Source organism: Zootoca vivipara, chromosome 6 (assembly GCF_963506605.1).
Source record: "Zootoca vivipara chromosome 6, rZooViv1.1, whole genome shotgun sequence".
NCBI classification, from domain to species: Eukaryota; Metazoa; Chordata; class Lepidosauria; order Squamata; family Lacertidae; genus Zootoca; species Zootoca vivipara.
In genome coordinates, this window is record NC_083281.1 from 47,499,423 (window position 1) to 47,515,425 (window position 16,003).

Below are 16,003 nucleotides of genomic sequence, written 5' to 3' on the forward strand. Positions count from 1 at the left end.
ATGTCATTGTTTGTTGTATGTTTAGGTGGACAAGCACATGCCAATGTTCTTACGTCAGAAGATGCGCCGTGAATTAAAACGCAAGCCCAATATATTTGAGATGATCCCTCCCTATGGGATCCTGGCTCCGGGGGAGAGGCTCAATGTGCAAGTCAAGTTTGCACCCAGAGAAGAGGTAGGAGGTCAGGATGCTGTTCATGCCATTGAACAGGTGCAACCCTCATTGCAAAGAGGGTTCAGTGGTAGCACATGAGAGTTCTCTAGTCAGTATTTGGAAAAGGGGGGAATGATGATTTAAATGATTCATTTAGTGACAGTTAGTGTGAATTATTTTAGCTTTTTAAATGTTGGCAGACAGGCCAACGAGTCTCTTAGAGTTGAACCACAGCATTGATAGCCCTGCTATTGATAACATTGAAAGTGATGATGTTTTGGAATGGAAGGCCAGGTCAGAGATGTGTTCACCCAGAGTCCTTAAGGATCAGAACATGGGAAGGGGCTTGGCCTCATTGAACATAGAGCACATAAGGTTAAGAAAAGCTGTTGAGAATAGGCTATGTCCAGAACAAGTTGGGGAGAAAGTGACTGTTCTGTTCCATTTGGAGTGCTTTAACTTGTTTTTATAATAGGAATGGGTTTATCTGTTTTTATAATCACATATTGTATTGTTGTGAAAGATGGGTAAGAAATCCCACAAATGACAAATAACAAATACTGTAAATAAGGTATCAACACCTTTAGCCTTGATAGCCAAGAGGGCTCTTCCAGTTTAGAGGATGAAAGAAAAGTGCTGATGACCGGCCATGAGGGATGAGAGGAATCTTGGTCTGGCCCAGCAAAACAACCAAGAATATTGTGGCACCTTCCAGGCTAATATATATTTCATGGCAGGAGGTTTCATGGACTAGAGAGAGCCTGTGTTATCAGACATGAAGTGCTGCCTTCTGCTGGCAGGTGTATTTATAGCAGCATGGGTGGTGGAAGAGAACGTTATTTATTACAGAGTGAGGCCAGAACTCCCATATGGTTGACATTACTATGCTGAGCACAATGCAGAGCAAGACAATGCAACAAGTATGACTCCATGGGCATAGTTTTCTTATGACTGCTAGGCAAGAGCTAAACTTGGGTCTTTCTTTCTTTCTTTCTTTCTTTCTTTCTTTCTTTCTTTCTTTCTTTCTTTCTTTCTTTCTTATATAAAAAGAAGTTGGATGGTCATCTGTCAGGGATTCTTTAGCTGTGATTCCTGCATTGCAGAGAGTTGGACTGGAATGAATCTTGCTGCCCCTTCCACCTCTAGAGTTCTGTGAAATAATCCCTCCAACTTTTGTCATCTTAGAAATTCTACCGCCACTACCTGATTCTGAGCATTTCCCAGAGCACCCAGCAGCTGCAGCTGAATGTCTCTGGGCAAGGTCTGGAGCCGCGTCTAGAGTTCACTCCTTCCATTCTGGAACTTGGGCCCCTCTTGCCTTACGCCATTGGGGATGAGGCTGAAGTGGTGGTGAAGAACCCTTGCAGCTTCCCCATTGAATTCTACTCCTTGGAATTTGACCAGCAGTATCTGTTGGAAGAGCGGGTAAGAACCAAGCACACTTGCTCCCAGCTGAGGCTACAAACTCTGGCTGCGCATACTCTGCTAATCACGCTGTTCAAAGTGTGGTATAGTGTCAACAACAGGTGGTGGGCCCAAGTCTAACAGGTTATCGGCAAACTGACTTCTACAAGTCGAACACTGCAGCAATTCAGGGTCATTCATACTGGCCTCAATGGAGCACTGGTCAGACTCCACATGAGACAGTTCTTTGTATCCTTTTTTATCTGCTTGGTTTTAGATTCTGCGGATGTTGAAGGGCTATGACACCCATAACATGCTTCTGTTGCCTCCTCGCATCCCTGGGGAGAAGCTGCCTTTTGAAGTCCTGGAATATTATGAGGAGCAGAAGAAGGTTCAAGGTGACCAGGAGACAGTTAATCAGGAAAATGGTGAGCTGAGGGGGCTGGGCTTTTTGGAGAGTCCAGCTGCATGGGGTGGCTATTTTCGGACATCAAAGAGGGTGTAAGGGGACTGACTGATTCCATCTACCTGCTGTGCTCATTTCCAGATTTTGCATATACTCCTGGAATAAAAAGGTGGGATAATGCCTTGATGTCCATTGCTGGTCATTCTCACAGTAGACCCATTGAGGTTAATGGACATGACTAATTTAGGTTCATTAATTTCAGTGGGTGAGGAATCGTAGAGTTGGAAGGGACCATGAGAGTCACCTAGTGTAACCTCCTGCAATGCAGGAATATTTTGGCCAATGTGTACTCTGAGTAGGAATGAGTTGGATATAAAAGAGTTCCGCAAGGATAAAGTATTCAGAAGCATTGCCTAAAGTGGGAACCCAAAGTGACGTCAGGTCTGACGCACTGCTTCCATATCATCTGACCACCTATTCCAGTATTAAAGGAGGCCCTGCCTGATTCACAACTGCCTCCCCCCGGCAGCTCCAAAATTTTGGGGCTGCATACACACCATTCATTTAAAGCACATTTGAAGCACATGGGTTCCCCAAAGAATCCTGGGAATCGTACTTTACAAACTACATTTCCCAGGATTCTTGAATTGGGGGCAGGGTATGTGCTTTAAAGATTTGCAGCCCAAGGGTATGGTCTAAGTGCCAGGCCAGGGGAATCCCTTCTCCCACCTTGGCGCATCTGGATGCTTCCCATTGAGAGGACTTGTAACTTACTTCCCCACACAGACTTGGTTGCTGTGACTGAATTCCCTATTCCTTTACCACCACCACCACCACCCCCCCAGTACTAATCCCTACACCACCACACCGTCACAGGATGGACTACATAGAACATGAACTGGGTGGGTGGTATAAATCATTATCCCTTCATTCCAAAGCCATGGTGTCTTTCAAAAGCAGCCTCTGCCCATCTTATTTTACCATTGGTTAAGGTGAGCCATACATAAATGCAGTTATTTGTCCAGGCAATACAGTCTGAAGACTAGAAGCTAATATTCTGTGTTTTTGAGCCTATTTCCAAGAGCCGTGCTGATTGGTGCTGGTGGCAAAAACATCTGGAAGGCACCAAGTTGGCAAAGGTTGGTCTAGATTGGGCCAGCAAACTTTTTCAGCAGGGGGCCAGTCCACTGTCCCTCAGACTTTGTGGGGGGCTGGACTATATTTTCGGGGGGGAGGGGGGATGAACGAATTCCTATGCGCCACAAATAACCCAGAGATGCATTTTAAATCAAAGGACACTTTCAACACACTGAATCCCGGACCGTCTGCGGGCCAGATTTAGAAGGTGATTGGGCCGGATCTGGCCCCCGGGTCTTAGTTTGCCTACCCATGGTCTAGATCAGGCATCCCCAAACTTCGGCCCTCCAGATGTTTTGGACTACAATTCCCATCATCCCTGACCACTGGTCCTGTTAGCTAGGGATCATGGGAGTTGTAGGCCAAAACATCTGGAGGGCCGCAGTTTGGGGATGCCTGGTCTAGATAGAGAATGGCATGTCCTTCACTGGTTTGCTTTGGTTAAGACCGAGTGTGGGGAACTTCTGAAAGTGCCATCAGTACATTACATGGTGTCTCTTGTATGCACTGTGACATCTGCCCTCCTTTCCTCTTTAGTAGAAGACGAAGAAAATGCTTTACTTTCTGATCATGGGATGAAGCTTCTCCCTTCCAGTCCTGGGCAAACAACATCCACGGGGGCCTCTGCTCATCCTTCTCTTTCCCTTAATGAGGATACCAGAACTTTCAGGGTGGAATCGAAATTTGATCAGGAGGAAGAAGAGGAAGAGGAGGGGACAGACAGAGGACAAGGTGAGTGAGAGCTTCTGGTGCTGCTGGGACAGTGAAAAGAACATGTCATCATCGCCATTGAAAAAAGAAAATTTATGTGATGTAATGGGGAAAGATTTAGACATCCACATAGTGACATTTTGCTGCCACCTCATGGTGAAAATCTATAAGGAACTAGATCAGGAGAAATATATATACAGTGGTACCTCGGGTTATGAATGCGATCCGTTCCGGGTCGCAGTTCGTAACCCGAAAAGTTCGTAACCCGAAAAGGGCCCAAACCGCCGTTTTGCGCATGCGCAAAGCGCTATTTTAGCTATTTTCGCGCTTTGCGCATGTGCAAAGCACGCGCGTCGCTTCTGCGCACACGCGCGCGGTGAAAACACTTCCGGGGGTGCGCAGTTCGTAACCTGAGGTGTTCGCAACCCGAGGTGTTCGCAACCCGAGGTACGACTGTATATATATAAAAGTTTAGTAATTGTTCATGTGCACACGAAAGCTTATACCAAGAACAAACTTAGTCCAACACGGCTACCTACCTGAATCTAGATCAGGAGAGTTTAGGTTCCACATGTGTTGGAATTGTGGACCAATGCATGTTTTCCAAATCTCAAAAATACCTGGCTTGACAAACTCCTTTTGACCCATAATTGTGTTGCATGCTATTTTCTGCAAACTTACTTCTCCAGCGTGAAGCAGCTGCAGAAGTTGTAGTGGAAATAAATTATCTTGACTTTTCCCATTGGACAAAGGCTTAAGCCCTGCCCACCCATTGCTTGTGCACAGGCCCTCACTATGTTGACAGAGGAATTAGGCTTCACTCTTGGCTTGTCTCCCCTGACATTGCTGATCTTTTTTGCATGTTATGTGCAGGGGTCTGTGGTGAAATTCCAATGCACAGTGTTTGATCAATGCACATAACAGCATTGGTAAGAAGTCACATAAAGGATGTTGAGGCTGGAGGGCCAGAGCAAGCGATAGAAAGAAGAGAGAGATAAAAGTACATTAATAATGTGATATATTAAAACAAAAACAATTTCTTGTCCTACCTGACAGGATCCGTATAAATTGTTCAAAATAAGCTCATTCAAGTTTGCTTGATATGCTTATATTAAACAGATTACAGGTTCTGGAGTTAGATTTATTTATTTTTAACCCCAGAGCAAATGTATAGATATATACTGTCTGTTGCAGTAAAGGATTAAAAAAGCCACGGACACTCCTGCCATCTGTATTTGTATTTGTACCTGTCATCTTTCCTTTCTGGAGCCCTTTGAAGGATATGGCCTTTGATTCCTTTTTAGGAGGGAGTCAGCAAAGTGTGATCAAGAATAAGGAAGCTGTTGGAGAGCTAGACAACAACCCCGTCTCAAAAGCTATTGCGCGTCACCTTGGCATTGATATATCTCCAGAAGGACGGGCTGCCAGGAATCGCAGGGGCATTGCCATCATCATCCATGGTGCTCCCCTTACAGGTACAAAGACCACCTCTGAGCAGCAGGGCTACATCTGTGGTGACTGTATACTCCCAAATGGCAGCTGAGTACCACCATGTGCTCTGAGATCTCACCGACATCCTCTGTTTTTTTGCAGCTCTCTTCTGAATATTTTTTAGTTTGTGAACAACTGTTTGGGGGGCTGAAGGACTCGAGGCATTTTCTTGCCAAGGCTGATACTAACTGTGGGCTAAGCTAGGGGTGTGCTTACTGCAGAGCAGGCAGAGTGACCTGCCTTATTCTTCCTTGATGAATGGCGGGTGCCAGGAAGAGGGGATTTGCCCTGGGAAGGCAGCCACGCTCCTGTTTTACGAGAGTCTGTTGAGAACTCCCCTTAGAACTCTCCCCAGACCCCACTCATCCATCACTGCTGGCCCTTCTGATTCAAAACCACCCCACCCCCATGTTTTTGTCTTACTGGACTATGTCCTTGAATTCTTGCTTCTCTGGATGGAGGGTAGAGAGGGGTGAGTGAGAGACTATGTGGAAACTGGCTTACTATTCACATTCATTGTTCCACCCACTTTTGCCTCCACCCCCCACTGCCATGTGGCCCTCAGAAAGTTGTCCAGAAGAGAATGTGGCCCTTAGACTGAAAAAGCCCCTCCATCCCAGATATAAAGGGATGTCAATAAATGATGGATGGTGAAAGTGTGTGTGTGTTTAGCAATACCTTTGTCTCTTATTCCTCTAGGAAAGTCCAGTGCAGCCATCACCCTTGCCAAACACTACAGTGCTGCTTGCTTATCCATTGATTCTGTGGTCTTGGAAGCCATCTCTGATGGGAACACTTCAGCAGGGCTTCGTGCTCGTGAACTCTGCATCCGAGCCGCCATTGAACTGGCACAACGGGAAAATGAGGAGGGGGGTAAGTGGGGATTGGGGGGGGGGTTGTGGGTGTCTTCAACATCATGGCAAGTACCCATCTGGCCTTTGCCTGTCCTCCCCATAGCCCATCCTCAGTGAACATTTACTCTCTTCTCAGGACCAGCTTGACTCTCACTCCAGTAGGGTATATCCAGTGGTGGGGTAGTAGTTAGAGCGTTGGGATAGGACTTGGGAAACAAGGGTTCAAATCCACACTTGGCCACTTAAATCCCCACTCAGCTTCAGCTCACTGAGTGATGACCTTGGGCAGTCATGGTCTCTCAGCCTAACCTACCTCACAGAGTTGTTGTGGTAATTAAATGAGATGGGGAAGAACCACGTATGCCATCTTGAGTTCTTTGGAGGAAAAGATGGGATAGAAATATAACAATTAAATAGAAAATACTCTTCCATAGGGAAACTACTTGAGGGTATGTCTTGCCTAGCGACAAATTAAGAAAACCTTAATGTTATCATGAAGGCTGTGGAGGCCTGAGCTGACCCAACAGTGGCCTCAGTGTGAATGTTCTGCAACCCTACATCTGAGAGGGCCTCTAGCAGCTCAGTCAGGGAGGCTGTTGTGAGCTGCACTAACTACATGCCCAGTCTGACCTTTTGGCTCCAAACTAGATACAACCTCTCAAAACCTGGCCCTGGGTAAAGAGGCCTAGTGGAAGAGAGCACAGCGCTCCTTCTCCTTGCTTATGCTGACACTGCAATGGGTAGCCAGGCAGACATAGCTGGCTGAGGCCAGCCTTTCCCAATTAACCCACTGAGATCTCATCACTATGCCAAACTTGGATGCCATAGTAGTGTTCACTTCTCTGACTTGTAAAACATCAAGGAACTATTTCTGTTTGTCTTTCCCATCAAGGAACTGAAGGGCAGCTTGGCCTGGCTCTGAATAACAGGCTCAGTGCAGAGGCTTTGGGTAAGCACACCTCAGAGGGCAGCCATAGTTCAGAGTCCAAAACAGGACCCCTCTCAACTGTCTCTAGAGGCTATAGGGGGAGCACGGCGACAGCAAAGGGCAAGTCTGAAGGTCACACATCACAAAAGCAGCAGCAGCATCAACAATCTGATCAACCTGGATCCCAGGTGAGAGAATTGAGGAAGAGCAATGACCCAGTGGTAGAGCATATGCTTGGCATGCAGAAGGTCAAATGTTCAATCCTTGACATTCCTAGGATGGAATGGGAAACTACCCTGTTTTGTTTAAAATCCTGGAGAGCCTCTGCCAGTCAGTGTAGACAGGCCTCCACCAACCTGGTGCCCTCCAGGTGTCGGACTACAACTCCCATCAACCCACCAGGTTGGTGTGTAAACCATACTGAGCAAGATAGATCAATGGTTCAACTCACTGGAAGGCAGCTTCTTAAGATTTGCCAAAAATTCCTGCCATCCTCTTGCCCCTTCCTGAGGGAAATAGTATGGTGTCCCAGACATACTTTCTAGTGCAGATTCACAATGATTTGTGCTCATGATGCTGTCTGGTTGGTCACACATGATCCCACTTGCAATACTGCTTGTGCCTTCAAAAGTTATGGGGCAGTTACACCGCTTCATTTCCAGTCAGTGCACATCCTGTACCTTACTGCTGAAATTCCCCCCAAAATTATAGCACTAATGTTTTGGCTTATATTTGTCCTGGTTTTATTGCACTGCAACTCCTCCAGCCAGCAATTACATGGTAGCATTGTAGAACAACTAATAAAGCAGAATAAACCCACTGTTGATACACTATTACTGTGTCAGGAATGTCTTGCAGAATACACCCGAAGCAACACACTACCTGTCTAGAGTGGCCTTTGGTTAAACATTCCTGTTTTCATGCCTTGAGGGCAGTTCTTACCAGGCTCTCTTGCTGGCCTTGCCGTGGAGCCACTGGGGGAAAAATGGGCAGCTGCCCTTGGGAAGAGGAGCCACTTGTGGCTGGTCCCCTTGTCTTGACACTTGGTTGGAGCTGCCCCTCTGCCCTTTGAGAACCAGCTGCTGAAGCTTGGAGAGAGCAATGCACACATCAGGCATTTGAAGCACCTTCCTTGGAATGACATCCTGCTGGTTTTGACGTTAAATGGTGCCATTTGCGTTTAAAGCTTCCCTTAGTCAGAATTTAGCATCTGACCTTCACTCTGTTCCTGCTCTCACAGAGGGCAGCCCAGATGGCCAAGGGCAAGAGACACATCTTAATGGGAGGCACAAAAAGACCTTAGCTTTGAGAGACTGGCCCAGAGAGCCATATTTTGTGGAGAGTACAGTATTTCAAAGTGTTGTGTATTTATTAGTTTGCATATGTGTTTCTCTTTCTGCCTCTCCCCTGCCTCAGACTCCCCTCCCTTGTCTTCTTGACAATTGACCATGCTTTATTCCATCTCCCTAAGCTTGGGAGGGAAAGTGGTGACCCACGGGTGGCTGAGTTGAAGGGAGAAGCTCAACAGGTTTCTTGTAGGAACATTCTGCCTTATCCCCAATGTACAGATTCCGTCCAGCCCTATTCCCAGCGCTCCGATCCAGCGGCGCCTTAGCCTCTGTGGCAGTGTGGCAGGAGATTATGGCCTGTTGAGCTGTGTGCTTCCAGAGGAGCTATTGGTGGAGATTCTTTCAGAGAGGATGCAGGTAACAGCAGCAAAGGGAGACACTAGCCATGTGGCCTGGGGATCTTACAGTGGTTCCATCTGGAATCCCGGGCCTGGGTCTGCACAGTGTCTGCCTGCCAGGTCAGGAGTATCCTGTCCCTTCCTGCATAAAGGACCATGGCAGAGTTGCAGATGGCTTTCTAGGGTCCCTTTTCCTGGTGTGATTCCATTGGAGAGCCAGTGTGGCCTAGAGTCCTGTGTACTTGGCTATCGAATACCCATTGCCAAATCACAACTCCTGGCCAATCGCAATAAAGAAATGGAGGGACCATGAGCACCTGTCAACCTCAGTTTTCCAGTCTCTAAAATGAGAGTACTAATGACACATTTATTGCAGGCATCACTACTATCATACTATCAATTCTTGTTCCATCATTGTACGTAGTGCTTTATGAAATATTGTAAACTAAAAATGTCAGGTTTTTGTTACAAGGAGTTTATAGCTCAAATGTTGGCAGTTGTGAAGACTGCCAAGGGAATGGGGAGAGCAAAGAATTGAAGAGATGAGTGTGATCAGGTAAAATTACCTGCACTTAGGCTCTCTTGTAGCTGGCAAACAAGAATTGGGGTTTCCTACAGTGCTAAGGACTATGGATCACTTCTACTTCGAATGAGCTCCAAAAATGTGGAGCAGTAGCTATAATCTAGATCCAGTTGTCTAGCAGGATTCCCATAAAATGTCTTTTGCAAAGATGGTTGTGAAGTAACCCAGGCTCCACAGACAAAGAGAGGGTGAAAGTTATATTTTGATGAGGAATGCAGCTATACTAGAGGGCCACAGTGGATTATAATTGGTGGTGATGCTTGGGGAAAATGGAGAAAGGCCAAAGAGGCAGCAGATTTGCCAGAAGAATCTGTGGCTATCAGTTGAAGGGGCCGTGGGGGGGGGGCTCAGGTCTCCCCCTCTGTGTCCCAGTGATCCATACCTAGATGCCACAGCAATAGCACTGAAATCCTAACTGGCATTATCACTGAGGTGTGGGAGCCCAGGTGAGAGTGCCCTGCAAGGAGGCTTCTGGCCAATAGCTGGCTTGGGTGCCTTAACTCCCTTTTCCAAAAGGGCAGAATGAGTGTTTATTGAGAGTTGGTTTTCTTTCCAGCAATTCAGTGGCGCTTCAGCAGTGGCGCTTCAGCTGATTTTAGAACCCCTTGAGCTTTACTTATTTAGAGCATTTGTACCCCACTCATCTGCCAAAAAGGTTCCCATAGTGTCCTACATACAATAAGTTAAATGAAACAGTCCCAGCCCACACAGGCTTACAATCTAAGAAACACAACACACAAGGAAAAAGGGATAGGGTGAGAAGAGACGAAAAACAAACTCAGGCACCAATTCTTAAATATTCATTCTTAGCATGACCAGCTGTCATATGAACAGTTCAGGGGCCGGAGGTGCCTTATGGAGCTGGTTTGGTTTTTTGGGGTTTTTTTTGCAAAGTTGATGGGATGAGCCTCCTGCTTCCCATCTCTCTCATGCAGGCAGCCTATCAGCAGAGTGACTGCTGCCAGGTGACTCCTCCTGCAACAGGATCTGTGCCTGGCAGTGGCCAAAGCCTTGCCTGAGCCTAAAGGGGATGTGCTTTCATTTCCCAACAGCTGAGTGACTGCTATCGTGGCATGGTGTTTGATGGGCTGGATACCTTGTTTGCCCGCAGCATGGCATCGGCGCTTACCTGTCTACTCAAAGCTATCAACAACAGGCGCTACATCTATTTTGTGAACCTGTTCCAGGACTTTGTTGCTATGAAAGCCAGAGAGAAGGACAAACAAGAGCAGGAAGGTGAGGAGGAGGAGGAGGAGGAGGAGGAGGAGAGTTGGGAAGGTGGTAGCCCCTTGCTTAGCCCAGCTGTTCCTCTTTGCTTTGCTTCCAGTTGCTGAGAATCAGGGATGGGGGACAAATTCAATTTTGTACATTTGGTTTACAGGCTTTCCATACATTAGGAAAATTCTTCACATGCCCTGGTTTTCAACAATTTGGTTTTGTTCCCACAAAAAGGTGGTTTCCTTCAAAAACTCAACAATCTGGGGTCTTGCTCAACAACTTTGCGGGTGCCAGGAATTTAACTTTGTGAAATATGGCAACCCCAAGTGTGCAATATAAGGGAAAGTTGCTTTGCAAAAAATGTGTTTTAGGCAAAACTGCATTCAAACTTACATATATTAAGAAAAACTAGCAGTCAAATGTTGATGAATTTTCATGAGGATTTTTTAAAAAAATGCAAACTCATTTGGAAATGTGGAAAACAAACTGAAGAGTGGAAAGATGAGAAACGGAAATGCAGAGGTTCACCCCTCCCTACTGTATATAGAACCCAATCATTCCCTCCCAGGATTTTAGCTTAATGCTACTGCTCAGTTTAATTTGTAACTCCCCTGCTTTGCTGCCCCCACCCCCTGATATTTGCTCTGCAATAAATTTAATGGGTTGGGGGCACGTGTGGCACGAGGTATTGCCACTTGCCTTGGATGTGGCTCTCCTGGTAAGTTTCTGGTGTCTTTCTTTCTCCTTTGTCTGCTTGGAAGAACGGGAGCAGCAGGAGGCCATTGCAAGAGAGAAGGCTCGTCTTCAGGAGATGGATGAAGAGGAGTATGATGCCCTCACCGAAGAACAAAAAGTCCAGTTTGATAATGAACTGTTGCTGGCCCTGCGTGAGAGGAAAAAGAGGTCAGAGCAGGCCTGGGAATATACTCTGTCCCTCAAAGAGGGGGGAGGACATTGTCACTGTGGGCAGTGATTGTAGAGTTATCTTTAGGAATGGATGTAGTTCGCTGGTCATTTCCATTGTGATATTTGCTGCTCTACATCCTCTCATTGTGGCTTCTTTCCCCAGGCTTGATCCCTGAACTGTGGGAAGCACATGCCCCCAAGGGTGTTTAAGCATGTAAACTGGGGGAGATGAGGGCAAATAAATATACTTTGAAAAGTTCAAGAAGGAGACCCTAAATGCTGAGCCAACATTCAGACACCCCAACACACTGCAACCAGAATGTGGTGATGGCAGCAAATCTCCGTAGTTCCAGTTTCTGGAACTAAGAGTTCAGATTTCACCTCATCCTCCATATCAGAGCCCTGGTGACTCAAAGCTCCAAAATGGGCTTCAAAGGGCCAAAATGACTCTGACCTGCCAAAGGTTGGTTGGCCCATGGTGCACCTGATGACATAATGAACTGCTCAAACAGCCTCCCTATACAGTGGAACCTCAGTTTATGAACACCTTGGTTTACGAATTTTTGGTTTACGAACGCCGCAGACCCATCTGGAATGGATTAATTAACTTTCCATTACTTTCAATGGGAAAGTTCACTTCAGTTTATGAACGCTTCAGTTTATGAACAGACTTCCGGAACCAATTACACCCATGCTTCGGGTTAAGTACGCTTCAGGTTGAGTACTCCGCGGACCCGTCTGGAATGGATTAATCTACTTTCCATTACTTTCAATGGGAAAGTTCGCTTCAGTTTATGAACGCTTCAGTTTGAGTACTCCACGGACTGCCTGGAACAGATTAATCCACTTTCCATTACTTTCAATGGGAAAGTTCGCTTCAGTTTATGAACGCTTCAGTGTGCAGTTTATGAACGCTTCAGACTTCCGGAACCAATTGTGTTCATAAACCAAGGTACCACTGTATAGTCTTCCTAGCTGAAGGAGGACCTCTCTGTCATACACACACACACACACACACACACACACACACACACACACACTTTGTACTTCTTACTGATAGCTGGGGAGGGAGTGGGAGAAGATGGCAAGAGGGAAGGGCAAGAGGTTTCATGAGGACATTCCTGCTCATGGTTGGGGAATCCTAAATTGCTGGTCATCCTGGAAGCCGTACTTCTTCCCATGCCTAGTCACCTGGGTTGCATTTACCTGGCACAGGACCGCAACTACCTGCTGCCTTCCCAGACAATTGGGGTCCTCTTCCCCATGCACCCTCCAGGAAGTAGAATGATCTGTGTGTCCATGGGTGGGAAGGGCCCTTTTTAGCCAGAAGCAGGGGTGGGAAAGCCTCTGGGCCCTTTTGAGTGCTCTGAGATGACGTTCGGTGCCTGAAGAGGCTGAGCTGATTCATACTAAATGGGGGGGGGGGGGGTAAAAGCTTGATTTGGGGAAGTTTTTCAGGCACCTGGTGAATGAATTAAGATCCTGATTTTCCTGTGTGCCATGCATTGAAGGGAGCAGGAGAAGCTGGCTCGAGAGCTGGAGGAGAAGAAGCACCAGCAGGAACTGGAGCGCCTGCGGGAGGAAGAGGAGATGAAGAAGAAGAGCAAGCGCTACAAGAGGGAGGCAGCAGTGGCCAAGGAGAAAGAGGAGGCTGCAGCAAAGAAGGCCCAGCAAGCAGGCAAGCAAGTAAGTCCCAAACAGCCTCTGAACCCAGTGGTTCCTCCAATGGGTGGTACTTGCCCCTCCCCCCGGGGGACAGTGGGAATCGCTAGAGGCAAGGGGATGGTAGGGCAGTACTGGAGGTATAAACGACTATCAGATTTTGATAACCTGGTCTCACTGGACCAAGTTAATTAGTTTTGTTGAAGTAGTTAAACCAAATTTCATTTAATTTTGAAAATATGTGCCGTATATTGTTACTATTCTGAATTGTATTGTGTTTTTATGTTCCTTAGTGTGTCATGCAAACTGCTATTCTGAATAATGCTTTTTATAGGGTAGGGTAGGGGGCACTGGGGATGAGTTTACAGAACCAAGGAGGTAGGGGCCCAAAAAAGTTTGGGAACCACTGATCTAAGGGCATGTGGCTGATGGGGAAAAGAGATAAGATTCCTATGGCTAAGTGATGCATCAGCTCATGCCAGGGCACTTATCTCCACTTGGTAGCATTGGGCAGTTTGAGTGGCTTTGTTTCCTGAAGCTTTTGTACTAGTGACCAGGTTGTGGGGAAGTGGCCTGCATTTTTTAGGGATAAGCCAGGTCCCAGGTGGCTCTCATCATCATCATCATGCTGTTGGGACACTTGGATCCTTTAGAATGCTTCAAAGGGTGGCTATTTGGGCTCCTTGCTGCAAGACTGAAGCTACATACTTGACAGGCTCTCCTTTTTTCCCTTGGTTCTGCCCTTCCAGAATGCCCCAGTGCCTGCTTTGAAATCTGACGGGAGGCTGAATGAAGGGATCGAGCGGAAATCATCAGCCAAGGAGCGCCCAGAGCTTAGTGCCAATGACAAAGATGAGAAGAAGAGGAAAAGTAAGACGGGCCCACAGAATGGTCAGCCAGGAGCTGCCCCACCCGCAGCCCAGGAAGATGAGGAAGCCGAGAAGGAAATGATGAGCGAGAGTGAAAAGAACTTGGCTCTGAGGTTCAAGCTCTATGAGGCGAACCAGAAAGACATAGTCCAGATCCTGACCTTCTGGGACAGAGTTCAGTTGATGCAGCTTCTGCCACCAGGCTCTGAAGAGAAGCAGGAGGAAGCAGAAGACCAGCGGCAAGCACCTTCAGGCCGCAAGGGCAGGAAGGACAGGGAGAGAGAGCGCCAGGAGAGACTGGAGAAGGAGAGAGCAGAGAAGGAGCGCCTGGAGAAAGAGAGAGTAGAGAGAGAGCGCCTAGAGAGGCTCAAAGCGATGGAGGACAACAGGGCTGGAGGGCAGGAGGGAGAAGGAGAACCAGATGTGGGGATCCCATGTTTGGAGTTCCAGGTGCTCAGTTCTGAGGACTCCAGTGGCAAGAGGATCCTGGAGAGTGGCAAGCTGCCAGAAATCGTCCAGGTGGGGACCCTCAGTGATTTTCACAGAATGTGGTCTGGACTCCACACACCAGAGAAATGGGGATTATTCTAGTGGAAAGGACCACCTCCAATATTAGCAAGAGTGTAGAAATTTAGCTGGAGGGAGCCTTACAGATGTGATGGAATCCTGAATACCTCAGTTTTCGTTTAGAGAATAAGCATGATTCTAGCTCTCATAGAATGTTGGTTTAATTGTTTATGCACAGCACAGGCAGGTCTTCAGGCAGGCAATGGCAGTTTGAGACAGGCAAATGGCTCATAGTCTCAAGAAAAGAATGGCTAACAGATCCAGACATCCTTTCATGCCATCCTTCAACAGCTATGGTGTTGGTATTTTAATTGCTATGGGCAACTGGTATTTTAAATCCCCATTCTATGTGTGGGAAGGATGCAGTTCCACCTAGATGCCTCTAGTCTCCCATGGCCAATACTAGGAAGAACAATATGCCTCTCTGCCCACTGGTGTAAAGAAAGAGGCAGGTCATTTCATTTGCATTTTACAATAGCAGCATTGCAACGAGGCCTTAATATAGCTTTCTCTCTTGCTGTAGATCTTGAATGGCTTGGGACTGGGTCCTTCTGGGCCACCCATTCCTCCCACTGCTTGTTTCTCTGTGATCCCATATCCGGAAAAGCGGGCAGCACCAGTTCCTGGAGAAGCTCTCAAGCATTTCACCTTCCTCTTACCTGAAGATCCGAGTCTGGAGGAGGACAAGAAGGAGACTGAAAGTATCTTTGAGACTTCAGTGACTCTCCCTACAGTAAAGGTAGAGGGCCTCTTTGCTCCTTCATGGGAAAAACAGAACCTGAGAAGGGGAAAATCTGCCTATAAAGTTGCACAATAAGGAGGACTGACAAATGCCATTGTGATCAGGGAAGCTGCGTTTGTTGCCTGGGAGACAAAACTAAAAAAATGAACCCCTTCTCCATCCAGTCAGGTCTTTGGGTTCCTCTTTGGGTCTGCTTGTTTTCTGCTTGACCCATGCTTTTTAGTCTAAGTGGTTCTGCCTTTGCCCCACCGCTTTCCCCCATAAACTATGCTCTTTAGTGCTGAATCAGAGCAAACATCAATCCACAGAAAACCCGATTGCTGTTTGTTCCAATTGAGCACTAAACCATGGGTTTTCCTGGGGGAAAGTGGGGCAAACAGAAGTATGCATGAGCCCTCTGTCGCACTGACCAGGTCAGCATGCTGACTAAATCAGAGGTAAGGCTGCCTTAATTGCCAGGCGTGTGAAACACATCACATTGAATGGAAAGGAGGACCCCCAACTGTCATTGACCAAGGGAGAGATGCCAGCATTTGGGGAAGACAAAGATGATGTTGATCCAGAATGAGACTTAAGAAAGCAAAAATCTTTTCACACATAAAAAAAATACTAAGATTTTAAACTAGACAACAATTCTGACTACTAGACTTAAGTTGCAATCACATACTTGCTTACCTGAAAGTA

At 46.9% G+C, this 16,003-nt stretch overlaps 1 protein-coding gene across 5 annotated transcripts in view; it reads left to right on the forward strand.

Moving 5' to 3' along the window:
• The window catches only part of HYDIN (HYDIN axonemal central pair apparatus protein), a 174,777-nt gene that overhangs the window by 86,687 nt on the left and 72,087 nt on the right, over nt 1-16,003 (forward strand). For 4 of the 5 annotated variants that reach the window (XM_060275916.1, XM_060275919.1, XM_060275920.1 and 1 more), the window contains 13 exons: nt 26-175; nt 1,340-1,579; nt 1,836-1,986; nt 3,639-3,833; nt 5,117-5,287; nt 6,003-6,176; nt 7,050-7,273; nt 8,654-8,791; nt 10,408-10,591; nt 11,335-11,476; nt 12,991-13,165; nt 13,891-14,529; nt 15,101-15,316. In XM_060275916.1, the coding sequence (XP_060131899.1) occupies nt 26-175; nt 1,340-1,579; nt 1,836-1,986; nt 3,639-3,833; nt 5,117-5,287; nt 6,003-6,176; nt 7,050-7,273; nt 8,654-8,791; nt 10,408-10,591; nt 11,335-11,476; nt 12,991-13,165; nt 13,891-14,529; nt 15,101-15,316 (2,799 nt within the window). The remainder of the gene's footprint in view (nt 1-25; nt 176-1,339; nt 1,580-1,835; nt 1,987-3,638; nt 3,834-5,116; nt 5,288-6,002; nt 6,177-7,049; nt 7,274-8,653; nt 8,792-10,407; nt 10,592-11,334; nt 11,477-12,990; nt 13,166-13,890; nt 14,530-15,100; nt 15,317-16,003) is intronic. The other variant, XM_060275918.1, reaches the window with a different exon arrangement.